Source organism: Lepisosteus oculatus, chromosome 6 (genome assembly GCF_040954835.1).
Source record: "Lepisosteus oculatus isolate fLepOcu1 chromosome 6, fLepOcu1.hap2, whole genome shotgun sequence".
In the NCBI taxonomy this organism is placed as follows: Eukaryota; Metazoa; Chordata; class Actinopteri; order Semionotiformes; family Lepisosteidae; genus Lepisosteus; species Lepisosteus oculatus.
The window spans coordinates 42,433,576-42,448,289 of record NC_090701.1 but is presented as its reverse complement, the minus strand read 5'-3'; the positions used below and the strand labels follow the sequence as shown (position 1 = coordinate 42,448,289).

Genomic DNA, 14,714 nt, shown 5'->3' with positions numbered 1-14,714 from the left:
ATATTATTGTGTTAGCAGCACTAACGACAGTTCCCTCCAGTCCTGTGTGATAATATTTATAGTGTTAGCAGCACTAATGATAGTACCCTCCAGTCCTGTATGATAATATTATTGTGTTAGCAGCACTAACGACAGTACCCTCCAGTCTTGTGCGATAATGTTAATAGTGTTAGCAGCACTAACGATAGTACCCTCCAGTCCTGTATGATAATATTATTGTGTTAGCAGCACTAACGACAGTACCCTCCAGTCTTGTGCGATAATGTTAATAGTGTTAGAAGCGCTAACGACAGTACCCTCCAGTCCTGTGTGATATTAATAGTGTTAGCAGTACTAACGACAGTACCCTCCAGTCCTGTGTGATAATATTTATAGTGTTAGCAGCACTAACGACAGTACCCTCCAGTCCTGTGTGATATTAATAGTGTTAGCAGTACTAACGACAGTACTCTCTAGTCTTGTGCGATAATGTTAAAAGTGTTAGCAGCACTAATGACAGTACCTTCCAGTCTTGTGTGATATTAATAGTGTTAGCAGCACTAACGACAGTACCCTCCAGTCTAGCGTTAGCAGTACCTTCTCTTGAGGTGTGTGTCTTCAGACAGGATGAAGAGGATGATGAAGGAGAGCAGGAAGATGACGGTGATGGTCAGTGTCAAGAGCAGCCCCAGCAGCCCCTGCAGCAGCAGCAGTTTCAGCAGTAGCATGTGTGAGTCCGGCTCATGGCCAGCCCTGTCCAGCTTGAGGGGCGCAGAGCTCGGGTGTAGCGAGCGAGAGGCTCTGTGACAGAGGTGTGGAGATGCTCTGAGCTCTGCGCCACACTTCCGCTGTGAGAACGAGACTGGGAGTGTTCTGTGTGTGTGTGCAAAGGGTTGTATTCCTGTCTCTGTGTGTGTGTCTGCACCACAGTTTGTGCATGTGTTTGTCTGTGCGCCTCAGTTTGTGCATGTGTGTGTGTTGCTCTGTGTGTTTGTGCCTCAGTTTGTGTGTGTGTTGCTCTGTGTGTTTGTGCCTCAGTTTGTGTGTGTGTATGTGTGTGCGTGCCTCAATTTGTGTGTGTTTGTATGTGTGTGTTGCTCAATTTGAGGGGGTGCCTCAGTATGGGTATGTGTTTGTCTGTGTGTGCTGCTCAGTTTGGGTGTGTGTGGCTCAGTTTATGCGTGTGGATGGCAGTGTTCCTGTGTGTGTCCTAAGATTGTGTGTACATATGGCAATTTTCTTGTGCTGCATGTGGCAGTGCACCTGTGTGTGTGTGTGTTTCTCAGCAGGAGTGTCAAGATGTGGGTGTCCATGAGTGTGCATGTCTGACATCCGTCTATGAGCGTCTGGTGTCAGAGTGTGTGTGTGTAGCTTTATCGCATTTCCTCACATGAAAACAGCATCCTGCTGAGCAGAGGAACGAAACTCAGTAATACAGTTTCACCTCGTTCTGAGGAGGTAGAAGGTTGTGTATCAGACTGACAGAGGAAGACTTTGGAAGTCACTGGTGTTCTTGGTGCCGTCAGTCAGTTATCTTAGTAAACCAAGACAAAGCTGAGGTGATACAGAGAGGTGATTGTAAAACTACAAATAATGAATTATTACAGATGTGCCATTTACATGTGAGATTTTTTTAAACAAATTAGAAAATCTGAAAACATTTATCGTTCAAAAAGTAAGTTAAACAATTATAAATGTGCATTGCATATTAATTATTGATAAAGGCCTGATACATTTTTCATTAAGGAAACATCCATTTGTACCCATTGATGCAGCCATGCCTTTTCCTGTAGTTTGGAGCCCTTTATTTAGTCCACACACAAAGGGGACACATTCTTAAAGACAGCACTTAACACCACATGGAGCTGCAACAGCTCAGTCATGGCAGTATTCCTCTGGTACACAAGAAATACTAGTACTTTCTAGAGACCCCTTTGCACACTGATGCTACAGCCTTTGGTTGAAAACTGGATATCTTAGCACCATCTAGTGTGCACTGTAGGTACTAGAGCCTTTTGGTGATGTGAGCACCCTCTGGTGCACACTGGAGATATTAGCACAATGTGATTTCAGTGCTCTCTGGTGCACAGTGGAGATGCCCGCACCTTGATTTCAGTGCTCTCTGGTGATATTAACATCTTATTTTAGTGCTGTTTGCTATGGCAAAACATTCATTGATAGCTCATGTCAAAGTTCTGAGTACAGGTTTTTCCAAAATGAATTTTGCAAGCCAAGCCCCTTCAGCATGATATATATATATAAATGCACATGAGAGCAGCACGCTTAACGGCACATTTATGGGTAGGGACTGTGTACGTAAAGGGAATGTGATCACCAAAGTTGGCAGAAATCCGCAGGGCTCTGGCAGTCTGAGTTCCAGCTCTCACGGGACAGTCCTGCAGAATCCACACATTCAAACGAACAAGAACGAGAAGGAGACCAGAATCTGGAATCGAGCAGGTTTTATTTTATTTTTTTTTATAAGAACGGCCGTGTTCGGTCCTGGAGGGGGAGAGGGCTGCCAGCTCCCAGGGGGGTCAGCGCCGCGATGTGAGAAAGGACTGCCGCTGCGGAGAGGAGGGCTTTTCAAGCGCAGGGCCTGTCTGCACGAGCCTGTGTGTCTGTCTGCGCTCGTGGCACTGCACGGTGCCACAGCACCTGTGTGAGAGTGTGTACCTGCCAACTGGCCTGTCAAGAGATGAACGTCTGCGATCCCAGCTTGTCGGTTTATACACCTGTCGGGTGTGTGCATCATGCAGCGGATCGACCTGCCTACCTGCAGACAAAGTCAACCAGTGTGTGGGCTACTACCTCTGTCTGTGCCAGTCAGTCAGTGTGTGTGTCAGGCAGGCAGGCAGGCAGGCAGGCAGGCAGGCAGGCACTGCGTTTGAATGTGTCTCACTGGACCTATCTGTACAGGTAGTCTGCTTGTATATTGGCAGCAATCTCTGCCTCCCACTTGTCCCCATTGTTCAACAGTTTCTCCTTGTTATAAAGCAACTCTTCATGGGTCTCTGTGGAGAACTCAAAATTAGGACCCTGGCAGAGAGAGAAAGGGGTACTGGATTAATACATCATAAAGTTGACTGAACACTACAGTACATTAACACTGCGCTGAAAGAAGTTAATTAAAATGACAAAAATTACAGACCTCTACAATAGCATCAACAGGACAGGCCTCCTGACAGAAGCCACAGTAGATGCACTTGGTCATGTCAATGTCATATCGAGTCGTTCTCCTGCTGCCATCTGCACGAGGCTCTGCTTCTATGGTGATTGCCTGAAAGAGGGGGAGGGTTAATACAGTCCAGACACACTGACTGGACACTACAGTACATTAACACTACACTGAGAGAGAGGGGTTAATACAGTCCAGACACACTGACTGGACACTCCAGTACATTAACACTGCACTGAGAGAGAGGGGTTAATACAGTCCAGACACACTGACTGGACACTCCAGTACATTAACGCTGCACTGAGAGAGAGGGGTTAATACAGTACAGACACACTGACTGGACACTACAGGACATTAACACTGCACTGAGAGAGAGGGGTTAATACAGTCCAGACACACTGACTGGACACTACAGGACATTAACACTGCACTGAGAGAGAGGGGTTAATACAGTACAAGATTAACACATTGATTGACTACACACTATGAACAGTACCTGGGCTGGACAGATGGCCTCACATAGTTTGCAGGCAATGCAGCGTTCCTCTCCTGAGGGGTACCGGCGCAAGGCGTGCTCACCACGGAACCTTGGGCTGAGTGGACCCTTCTCAAATGGGTAATTTATAGTGGCTGGCTCCCGGAACAAGTAACTGAGAGTCATTGCTAACCCTAAGACAGAAACAGAGGTTAATACAGCACAGACACACTGACTGGACACTCCAGTACATTAACACTGCACTGAGAGAGAGGGGTTAATACAGTCCAGACACCCTGACTGGACACAACAGGACATTAACACTGCACTGAGAGAGAGGGGTTAATACAGTCCAGACACACTGACTGGACACTCCAGTACATTAACACTGCTCTGAGAGAGAGGGGTTAATACAGTCCAGACACACTGATTGGACACTACAGGACATTAACACTGCACTGAGAGAGAGGGGTTAATACAGTCCAGACACACTGATTGGACACTACAGGACATTAACACTGCACTGAGAGAGAGGGGTTAATACAGTCCAGACACACTGACTGGACACTACAGGACATTAACACTGCACTGAGAGAGAGGGGTTAATACAGTCCAGACACACTGACTGGACACTCCAGGACATTAACACTGCACTGAGAGGGAAAGTGGGGCTCTCACCTCTAAAGAGCTCTGTCCACAACAAGGTCTGAGCAGCTTTGTCTGTGATTGACTTCATGTCTGTGGGCAGCTCCTGAGCGTTGACATACTCTAGAGAGACAAATGTGCAAGCACTCACATTCCGATCTCAAGAGTGACAGAGGGACATGGATATCGACAAGCTTATATACTGTACACACAGCCAATGAAGTACAGGTACAGAGCTCAGGAAATAAGACTTAGAAGACTTAGGAAGGGTACTCACTGTATCCCTCTCTGTGAACAGACAGGCTGAAGGGACGCACCAGCATGGGACAGACAGACACCCTGCCTAAATAAGGGAAAAACAATAACAGTAAACTTACAAGAAAATAATAACAGACAAACCTACCAATCAAGTGCATACACCTGTCCACTTGTGACCTGTCCACCTGTGAGTTTACCTGTCCGTCTCTCTATCGGTGGACCTGTCCACCTGTGAGTTTACCTGTCTGTCGGACCTGTCTCGTTATCGATCACTGCCTCTCCGTCAGTCTGTTGAGAGGAGTGTGAGTCAGTCTTACCTGCCCGAGAGGCTGAGTACAGCACACGCAGAGCTGCAGACATCATGTCTAGAACAGAAACAGGAGACCCCATCAACAACTCAGCCTCTCTGTACTATACCGGCCCACATTCACACACACACAGCCTCTCTGTACTATACCGGCCCACATTCACACACACACAGCCTCTCTGTACTATACCGGCACACACTCACACACAGCCTCTCTGTACTATACCGGCACACACTCACACTCAGCCTCTCTGTACTATACCGACACACATTCACACACACACAGCCTCTCTGTACTATACCGGCACACACTCACACACACAGCCTCTCTGTACTATACCGACACACATTCACACACACACAGCCTCTCTGTACTATACCGACACACACTCACACACAGTCTCTCTGTACTATACCGGCACACACTCACACACAGCCTCTCTGTACTATACCGACACACATTCACACACACACAGCCTCTCTGTACTATACCGACACACACTCACACACAGCCTCTCTGTACTATACCGACACACACTCACACACAGTCTCTCTGTACTATACCGGCCCACATTCACACACACACAGCCTCTCTGTACTATACCGACACACACTCACACACAGCCTCTCTGTACTATACCGGCACACACTCACACACACACTCACACACAGCCTCTCTGTACTATACCGGCACACACTCACACACAGCCTCTCTGTACTATACCGGCACACACACACAGCCTCTCTGTACTATACCGGCACACACTCACACACACAGCCTCTCTGTACTATACCGGCACACAATCACACACACAGCCTCTCTGTACTATACCGGCACACAATCACACACAGCCTCTCTGTACTATACCGGCACACACTCACACTCAGCCTCTCTGTACTATACCGGCACACAATCACACACAGCCTCTCTGTACTATACCGGCACACACTCACACACAGCCTCTCTGTACTATACCGGCACACACTCACACACACAGCCTCTCTGTACTATACCGGCACACACTCACACACAGCCTCTCTGTACTATACCGGCACACAATCACACACACAGTCTCTCTGTACTATACCGGCACACAATCACACACACAGTCTCTCTGTACTATACCGGCACACACTCACACACACAGCCTCTCTGTACTATACCGGCACACAATCACACACACAGTCTCTCTGTACTATACCGGCACACACTCACACACGGTTGCCTTGCTGATCATAATTCATATTTCGGATAGAGATATCAGTAGAAAACCCGATAGAATGAACTTTCAGAAAACTAAAAGCTGAAAGCAGTGACAGGCAGAACATTGACATTGCTGCAGAGCACTCAAGGACTGTTCAATGACTCACAGCGCATCTGCCGGTTATGTCACTAAAAACACCGAGCTGCGGTATTTTCCAAAGCCGTTTCCTGAGCTCTTCGACATGCATAAGTCGCATAATTTTTTTGTCAGGGAGATTCAAACGGTCAGATTTGAGTGTTAAAAGGTATAAAATTGCAAAAGCGTCAACAAAGTCACCAACCTGTCGCTATTTGGCCTCCTCAACCAGAACAGCGGACATTACCGGAAGTTCTCGCCAGAACGGAAGAAGTAATTGGACAGGGCGATGGCGGCCGTCAGCGGTGTCCGCCATTTTGGGTGTGTCAAAATGCCGACGTAAGGTAGAATACATTTTCTTTGGAGAATCATTCCCACTGTATTAGCTTAAGTAGTTCGAAAAAGGACTAAAGTGAGTGTGGTGAATGCCTGCTGTTGAAAAGAAACCTAAGACTCAATCTTGAGTCAAAACAACTTTTTGTTACAGAATTGTTATAGAAAGGCACATTTATTTTGTTGCACTTTTTGTCTTCATAACATCATGAAACAGGTTAAAAATTAGAGGAGGCCATTATTCCTATCCATTGAGCCATTTTTTCTATTTAATTTAGGTTATTGGCTTCAACAATGTAATTGGACAGTTTGTTCCACACTCCCTCAACCCTTAGTGTAAAGAACCAGTTGTTTCTTGAAAGAAGTCAGGGTATCGGTTTCAACAACATGGCTCGGCCACTTGTTTCACACCCCCACCACCCCCTGTGTAAAGAGGAGACTGTGTGTTTTAGGGTCCCATCATAGTCTTCTCTATTCAATACTGAAGATAATCAATTCCTTCAGACTGTCAGAGTAGAACATTCCTTCAATCCACAGAACGTCACTACTCGTCTCTGTGCTGATCCCCAGAAGCAGTGCCTCTCCTACACCGTGGTGAACACAATTGCCACAGGAACCTTGGACCTGGGTTCTGTTGCTCACCATCACAGTAATTATTACCCCTGCGCTTTCCAGGGACGAAAGGTGACTGCAGGCAATAGCAGACACTGACTGCTGTTTGTTAGCAACTAAGCTAATGAAATGAACATTTTGCTGATTATGAAATCCCAAAGCATTCACCTCGTACATTTCTTTATTAGTACCTCAGAGATCAGTTCCCCCTCTATCTCAGTCTCTGTATTAACCCCTCTCTCTCAGTGCAGTGTTAATGTACTGTAGTGTCCAGTCAGTGTGTCTGTACTGTACTAACCCCTCTCCCTCAGTGCAGTGTTAATGTCCTGTAGTGTCCAGTCAGTGTGTCTGGACTGTATTAACCCCTCTCTCTCAGTGCAGTGTTAATGTCCTGTAGTGTCCAGTCAGCGTGTCTGGACTGTATTAACCCCTCTCTCTCAGTGCAGTGTTAATGTACTGGAGTGTCCAGTCAGTGTGTCTGTACTGTATTAACCCCTCTCTTTCAGTGCAGTGTTAATGTCCTGTAGTGTCCAGTCAGTGTGTCTGGACTGTATTAACCCCTCTCTCTCAGTGCAGTGTTAATGTCCTGTAGTGTCCAGTCAGTGTCTGTACTGTTTTAACACACACAGTGAAATACTGGAATTCTGATTGGGGCAGATAGTGAGGAGATGGTCTTTGTGAATCCAGAATTCTGTGTAACTCAGTGTAATTAACACTTGATTATTACCTGAGAATGACGCATGAGTGACGTTTCCTGGCACGTCAGCCCCTGTGGTTAAATCTCGGCTAACGAAGCAGGAGTGTTTTAATTAAAGTGTGCAGAGGCGTTCTGAGGGCTGCTATGCTGGAGTGAATTGTGACAGGAAGATCCTGGATGCAGAATCTGTAAGATATTATTTCTGTTGTTATATCCAGTGTTGGGAGAACTGTGAGCAGCCTTGTAGTAATATCATCACTAAAAGTGGTACATGCTGCTGAAGCAGGAGTAATTTACTCAGCTGAGTATCAGCAATAGTAATAATACTAGTTTTTATTTATAAAGCTCCTTTCCAAACCCAAGGGCACTGTACATAGTGATAAAGAAAAAGACAAAAAACAGTCAAATGAAAAAAATAAAGAAGAACATACAGTTTCATACAGACAGGTTTTAAGGCAATCAGACAGGCCCTAGGTGAGATGGGGTTTGAGTCTGGATTTGAAGAGTCAGAGCAGAGAATTTGTCTGCGCTGTAGAACTGCATTCTACTGTATTCCACTGGAGCAGCGACAGAAAAGGCAGGGTCAGAAGTCCAAGATTTAATCTCGGGAGCAGTGATCAAGGATCAGACCAAACTGGACAGAGCCTATGGCAGGGAGTGCAAACATGGAGAAATTCGGAGATGTATGATACAGCCAGATCATTCAGAGCTGCATAAGTCAGTAACAGGATCTTCTGTTGAATACGTGACTTTATAGGCAACCAATGTAGAGACGTGAGTGTAGTAGTGAAATGCTGCCAGGGTCTGGTTTGAGCTGGTAGTCTAGCTGCAGTTTTGGTCATGTTGCAGTTTGTTGAGAAGAGTGTTAGGAGTAAAGAATTGGAGTTGATATTATAGATGCATGAATCGGGCAGTCAGCATCAGACACTGATAGAAATCGCCTAATGCGGGCCATATTTCTAATGTGAAAGGAAGATGTCTTTATTAGATTTTTCACATGAGGCTCAAAGGTCAGGAGAGGATCAAGTGAGACTCCCAGATTCTGGACTAGGGCTGTTGCCTGCGTGGAGAAGCCTTCTGCCATTACTGTGAAGCTCTCCGGCTTTTCCAGCTGACATTCGCTGCCCACCAGTAAAATTGGTTTTGTCACTATTTTGCTTCAGGGAATTTGAACGTCCACCAGAGTTTGATGTTACAGGGAGGAGAGTTAAGTGACGGAGAGAGTGGATCAGAGGGGGGAGAAGTATTCATGTCAATCTGAGCATCACACGCTTAACAGCGAAACTGAAGACTACGTTTGTGTATCAGCTGACCGAGAGGAAGCTTATCAATCTATTATCTACTAACAGTCAGAAGGGCTTCATGGCTTGAGGAGGGTTTACTCTTGTTTGTGGCCTTACCTATGTTCACAACAAAACTCCTCTGTGATTCGTTTCTTGTTGGTGTTGTTGTGTAGTTTTGGTAAAGCCTTTGTATGGAATACTGTATAGAGCTGTGGTCAGGATGCTGAGACAAGGGCATCTGTGTCTGAAAGAAATGTCATATCAGCTCAGCTTTCAGGTACTGAGTAAAACTAGTCTTTACAGACCCAGGACACTGTCAGTAAGAGTAGGGGTGTTGACCCCAGAGTCCTGAGTGCTGCTCATTACAGACCCAGGACACTGTCAGTGAGAGTAGGGGTGTTGACCCCAGTGTCCTGACTGCTGGTCATTACAGACCCAGGACACTGTCAGTGAGAGTAGGGGTGTTGACCCCAGTGTCCTGACTGCTGGTCATTACAGACCCAGGACACTGTCAGTGAGAGTAGGGGTGTTGACCCCAGTGTCCTGACTGCTGGTCATTACAGACCCAGGACACTGTCAGTGAGAGTAGGGGTGTTGACCCCAGTGTCCTGACTGCTGGTCATTACAGACCCAGGACACTGTCAGTGAGAGTAGGGGTGTTGACCCCAGTGTCCTGACTGCTGGTCATTACAGACCCAGGACACTGTCAGTGAGAGTAGGGGTGTTGACCCCAGTGTCCTGACTGCTGGTCATTACAGACCCAGGACACTGTCAGTGAGAGTAGGGGTGTTGACCCCAGAGTCCTGAGTGCTGATCATTACAGACCCAGGACACTGTCAGTGAGAGTAGGGGTGTTGACCCCAGTGTCCCGACTGCTGGTCGTTACAGACCCAGGACACTGTCAGTGAGAGTAGGGGTGTTGACCCCAGTGTCCTGACTGCTGGTCATTACAGACCCAGGACACTGTCAGTGAGAGTAGGGGTGTTGACCCCAGTGTCCTGACTGCTGGCCATGATAGATGTGTAGGTGCCACTGAACTTGAATTGGGCTCTGTTTCAGGTCTGTTTCTGTGTGTCAGCCCATGTGTCTCTCTCTGAGAGGACGTCTATTCATCTCTGCGTCTGTTTGACATTCAGTCTCTCCCTCCATCATGCCTCATGATTTCCTGTCCTCTCGCTGCCAGGTGAGGGGGATGTCCTGCCCTACTGTTGTCAATCAATCAGCCAATGTGTCAGGCTCAGCAGGGTTCGGAGTTCAAAGGTCAGTGCTAGCAGCCGCTCTCAGTGTGGAGATAATCCTGGGGGTGACTGGGAACGCTCTGGTCATTATCACAAAAATTAAGGTACTTATATTTAATATCTGGTAATATGTCTCTCAGTGCAGTGTTGATGTACTGTAGTGTCCAGTCAGTGTGTCTGTACTGTATTAACCCCTCTCTCTCAGTGCAGTGTTAATGTCCTGTAGTGTCCAGTCAGTGTGTCTGGACTGTATTAACCCCTCTCTCACAGTGCAGTGTTAATGTCCTGTAGTGTCCAGTCAGTGTGTCTGGACTGTATTAACCCCTCTCTCTCAGTGCAGTGTTAATGTCCTGTAGTGTCCAGTCAGTGTGTCTGGACTGTATTAACCCCTCTCTCTCAGTGCAGTGTTGATGTACTGGAGTGTCCAGTCAGTGTGTCTGGACTGTATTAACCCCTCTCTCTCAGTGCAGTGTTAATGTACTGGAGTGTTCAGTCAGTGTGTCTGTACTGTATTAACCCCTCTCTCTCAGTGCAGTGTTAATGTCCTGTAGTGTCCAGTCAGTGTGTCTGGACTGTATTAACCCCTCTCTCTCAGTGCAGTGTTGATGTACTGGAGTGTCCAGTCAGTGTGTCTGGACTGTATTAACCCCTCTCTCTCAGTGCAGTGTTAATGTACTGTAGTGTCCAGTCAGTGTGTCTGTATTAACCCCTCTCTCTCTTGTAGTGCTGGCGTCAGCGTGTTTTTCTCAGCCCCATTCCCCTCGTCAATCTGACTGTGTCGGACCTTGGTTGCTCACTCCTAATCATCCCGGCATCCCTACTGGCTGTCCTCTCAGGAGGTCAGGGGTCCCCCTGGTGTGAGGTGGTCAGCCTGCTCAAGTTTGCGTTCATCACCTCCTCTCTGGGCAGCCTAGGTACGCCCCTTGCCTCGCGTCCAGTGTGACTGTGGAGCAGCTGTAAGGCCTGAATCATCAGCAGTGACCAACAGTATCCATCTGGTTAGAGCAGTGCTAAACCACATCCAGCCGGGACTGTCCAGAACCGGGACTGATTGTGTTACAACTGACCCAGGCATTTGTGTCTCAGTCTCCCTGTTGCCAATTGTTTATAACCAATCTAAGGAACGCGTGCTGTACAGTGCATCGCCTGCATGCGCAGTGTGCAGCTCACAGAAATAAGAGTAACCATGGGACCTGTTCTGTCTTCCAGCCATCCTCTCGGTTCAGAGGTGTGTGGGCGTGGCCTCCGCAGGAAGTTGGAAGACAGTTGCCATAGTAGGTGGTTGCATCACTTCCTGGATGACCGGGATCATATTTGGCAGTGTGCCGGTGGTGTTCCAGTGGATCAGGTGACTGACCCTGACTGTGTGTGTTCTCTTCTCCTTGTCCATGGAGCCTCATCTTGCACCTGGTAGATACCTCCACGCTCTGACATTAATTAATGTCACTTGCAGAAATGAGAGACAGTGCGCTGCTAGTCTTCACGAGAAGGAAAGACTGTGTGTGTTAGAGAGTGGAGTGTGGAGCAGGGCTCAGGACTTGTGACTGGAAGGTTACTGTGGGTTGGAATCCCAGGTGAGACGCAGACGAGAGTGTCCTGTCTTGAGCCCATTGCTTGCCAGGACAGGCCGTGTCTCTCCTGTGACTCTGAACTGGATGGATTGATAGTAAAAGAAGTAAATAGAAAACCTTCTAATCGTGGAAGAAAAAACATCCCGACTTATTATGATATGATAGTACTTTACTGTCTGTTTTCTCAGACATTTCTTTTGCATCCAGGCAGCTATGTTTTATACACACAGAAAATTATAAAAAACACACAAACAGTACAAATAAACATTGCATTAAAAATAAATATGGCATTACATAAAGGACATCAGCCCATACAAAGTAATTACACACACTCGTCCAGTACTCCACACAGATTACTCCCTCACAGTCTCCCTGAGCCCCTGTAACTGCACATCACCACCTAGCTCTTTTGCACGTAGTCCACTGCCTGCACTTGCCCATGAACCATGCACATCTGTTTGAAGGCATCGATTGGTGTGCTTCATGCAGAACAGAGATAGTAACAGCCAGTCTCCACACACCCTTGCCGTAAGCAGTGTGAACGCTCTGCTCCAGTCGCTGTCCCGCCATCTTGGTACACATCCTCAAGAGTCGAGACATCTCGGCCTTCTGTGTCACAGAAAGACTGTTACACCAGCTGGTCTGTCTATACTGCAGGGCACTGTGCACAACAGAACTGAAAATCACGGACATAATTCGACTACTGGCACCAAAAACCTGTAACCTGTGAGGAAAGGAGATCCGCTGTTGTACTTTATTACAAGCAAATGCAACATGCACCTTCCCAAACGGATTAACATCTATGTGTATTCCAAGAGATTCCCAGGATGTAACTTGCTTAATGGACTCATCTTTAATCAGGACTGGAGACGGATATTCATCTTGTTCAAGGCCAAAGACAATTTCTTCTGTTATTCTGGTATTTAAAATGAAGGCAACCCAGTCACACCATGTAAACTGTCTGCTATCACCATCCTTCACCCCAGAGAGGGTAGTGGACTGAGCAGGAAGTTTGATAAGGAATTGGCTTGGATAGCTGGCTGCACAATCACAGTCCCACAGTGAGCGCAGACCAGTGGTGAACTCACACACCCCTGGGCCACTCCGTTGTTGGTTATCACCTCAGAGGAAAACAGATGATAATAATAATAATAATAATAATAATAATAATAATAATAATAATAATAATTGCTTACACTTACATAGCGCTTTTCTGGACAGTCCATTCAAAGCGCTTTACAGGTGAAGGGGACTCCTCTCCACCACCACCAATGTGCATCCCCACCTGGATGATGCGATGGCAGCCATAGTGCACCAGAACACTAATTAGCGTTCTGCTAATGATCACCCATTACCCTGGAGGAAGGCCATCTTAGCTAAAGCAAAGTCAAGGAACAGGAGCCTAGATGCTTTGGAATAAGACGAGTACAGGTAACTACAGCGTCAGCTGTGATTGGCCCTGGTTTTTAAGCAAACTGATATGGATCAGGTTTCCCACTGACGAGCTCCTCTCCAGAGACTTCACCAAGGCTGACGCAAGAGCAGCCGGCCTGAGCTCTCGGTGTTCCCTTGGACAGCTGCTCTCAGGCAGGGGTGTCATTTGGGAGGTTCTCTGGACTGCAGGAAGAGTGTGTGTGTCTGCAGACATCTGGAAAAGGACTGCCCATCTGCTGTGTGTCTCTCGTGAACTGACCCCTCTGTGTGTCCCAGGTACGACCCGGCAGAGATGCTCTGTGCGGTGTTCTGGGAGGACAACTACTCAGACATGCTGCTCTACATCCTGTGTGCCTTCTCCGTCACCGTCTTCCTCCCTCTCCTCCTCATCCTTGCCTGCACTCTGCTGACCTCTTCTGGCCGGGGCTGGATTTGCAACAGGTTAGACTCCGCTCACAATCATGAGATGAATAATTATAATTAATTAATTATAAGGTAGACTAAGGAGGCTGGTTCTGTGTGAACCTGTGTGTTGGTATCTCAGGGAGATCTGTGTGTTTGTTTAAAAAGCATACAAATATTTATGTTCTCTTCTGTAACCGAGAGTCAATTTTTGTATCTCTTTGTCCCTGCAGTAAGAATGATGGAGATGATTTGTCCTCTGTAACTCCTCTCCTCCTGGTTACCTACTGCTTGTGCTACACTCCATTCACTGTGGCTGAGGTGATAAACCTGCTAAAAGTAGTCCACTACAGACACAGAGAAAGAGGGGTTAATACAGTACAGACACACTGACTGGACACTCCAGGACATTAACACTGCACTGAGAGAGAGGGGTTAATACAGTACAGACACACTGACTGGACACTTAAAGGACATTAACACTGCACTGAGAGAGAGGGGTTAATACAGTACAGAAAGGGCCATCTCATTCTGTAGGTAGTGTAGAGAAAGTTTCAATTTGCTCAGTGTGATCCTAACAGTCAGTGTCTGTTCTGTGCTCCTTTCAGATGATACTGTTGGGGAATCTGGACTTTTCTCCTGCCCCTGAGTGGCTGCGGACTCTGTCATCAGTCATTGCTTACCTGGATTGTGGACTCAACCCAGTGATCTACTGCATCAATGCAGAGTTTCGAGGGGCTGTTCTGAGTCTACTGCAGGTCAAGAGAAAGACTTCAACTGATCCTGAATTAATGTCTGTTAACCAGCTTGAAACCTGAAGTCACGGGGTCATACCTCCCACAGCACAGAGCCACTATACCACACCTCTTACAGCACAGAGCTACTAAACCACACCTCTTACAGCACAGAGCTACTATACCACTCCTCCCACAGCACAGAGCTACTATACCACTCCTCCCACA

At 47.1% G+C, this 14,714-nt stretch overlaps 3 protein-coding genes across 4 annotated transcripts in view; 1 reads left to right on the top strand and 2 right to left on the bottom strand.

The window, feature by feature from the left end:
• The window catches only part of tbc1d10c (TBC1 domain family, member 10C), a 20,429-nt gene extending 19,761 nt beyond the window's left edge, over window positions 1-668 (bottom strand). Inside the window, exon 1 of the mRNA XM_069191371.1 lies at window positions 577-668. The gene's annotated coding sequence lies outside the window, so the exon portion shown is untranslated. The remainder of the gene's footprint in view (window positions 1-576) is intronic.
• Window positions 607-14,714, top strand: LOC138239432 (red-sensitive opsin). Of its 2 annotated transcripts, none has more exons than XM_069191376.1 (7): window positions 607-709; window positions 10,291-10,367; window positions 11,070-11,259; window positions 11,555-11,693; window positions 13,627-13,791; window positions 13,986-14,073; window positions 14,361-14,705. In XM_069191376.1, exons 1-7 carry the CDS (start codon window positions 607-609, stop codon window positions 14,568-14,570), a joined length of 972 nt encoding a protein of 323 aa, XP_069047477.1. In that variant the 3' UTR covers window positions 14,571-14,705. The 2 variants fall into 2 exon arrangements, with proteins under 2 accessions (XP_069047477.1, XP_069047478.1); XM_069191377.1 differs by having other exon boundaries at window positions 626-709; window positions 10,291-10,449; window positions 14,361-14,714.
• ndufs8a (NADH:ubiquinone oxidoreductase core subunit S8a) lies at window positions 2,427-6,461 on the bottom strand. Its single transcript, XM_069191378.1, has 7 exons — window positions 6,388-6,461; window positions 4,853-4,900; window positions 4,555-4,620; window positions 4,311-4,400; window positions 3,654-3,826; window positions 3,131-3,259; window positions 2,427-3,018 (listed from the first exon to the last, which is right to left on the bottom strand). Exons 2-7 carry the CDS (start codon window positions 4,896-4,898, stop codon window positions 2,887-2,889), a joined length of 636 nt encoding a protein of 211 aa, XP_069047479.1. The 5' UTR covers window positions 4,899-4,900; window positions 6,388-6,461; the 3' UTR covers window positions 2,427-2,886.

Bases quoted from the DNA above. Each gene is read 5' to 3' on its own strand.
- LOC138239432 (XM_069191376.1), top strand. From the start codon at position 607: ATGAAGAGGATGATGAAGGAGAGCAGGAAGATGACGGTGATGGTCAGT. The intron at 710-10,290 runs GTGAGTCCGGCT...TCTCGCTGCCAG, and splicing joins CAGTTTCAGCAGTAGCATGT to GTGAGGGGGATGTCCTGCCC. The intron at 11,694-13,626 runs GTGACTGACCCT...TGTGTGTCCCAG, and splicing joins GTGGTGTTCCAGTGGATCAG to GTACGACCCGGCAGAGATGC.
- ndufs8a (XM_069191378.1), bottom strand. From the start codon at position 4,898: ATGATGTCTGCAGCTCTGCGTGTGCTGTACTCAGCCTCTCGGGCAG. The intron at 3,827-4,310 runs GTGAGAGCCCCA...TTTCTGTCTTAG, and splicing joins GTGGACAGAGCTCTTTAGAG to GGTTAGCAATGACTCTCAGT. The intron at 3,019-3,130 runs GTCTGTAATTTT...TCTCTCTGCCAG, and splicing joins CTGTTGATGCTATTGTAGAG to GGTCCTAATTTTGAGTTCTC.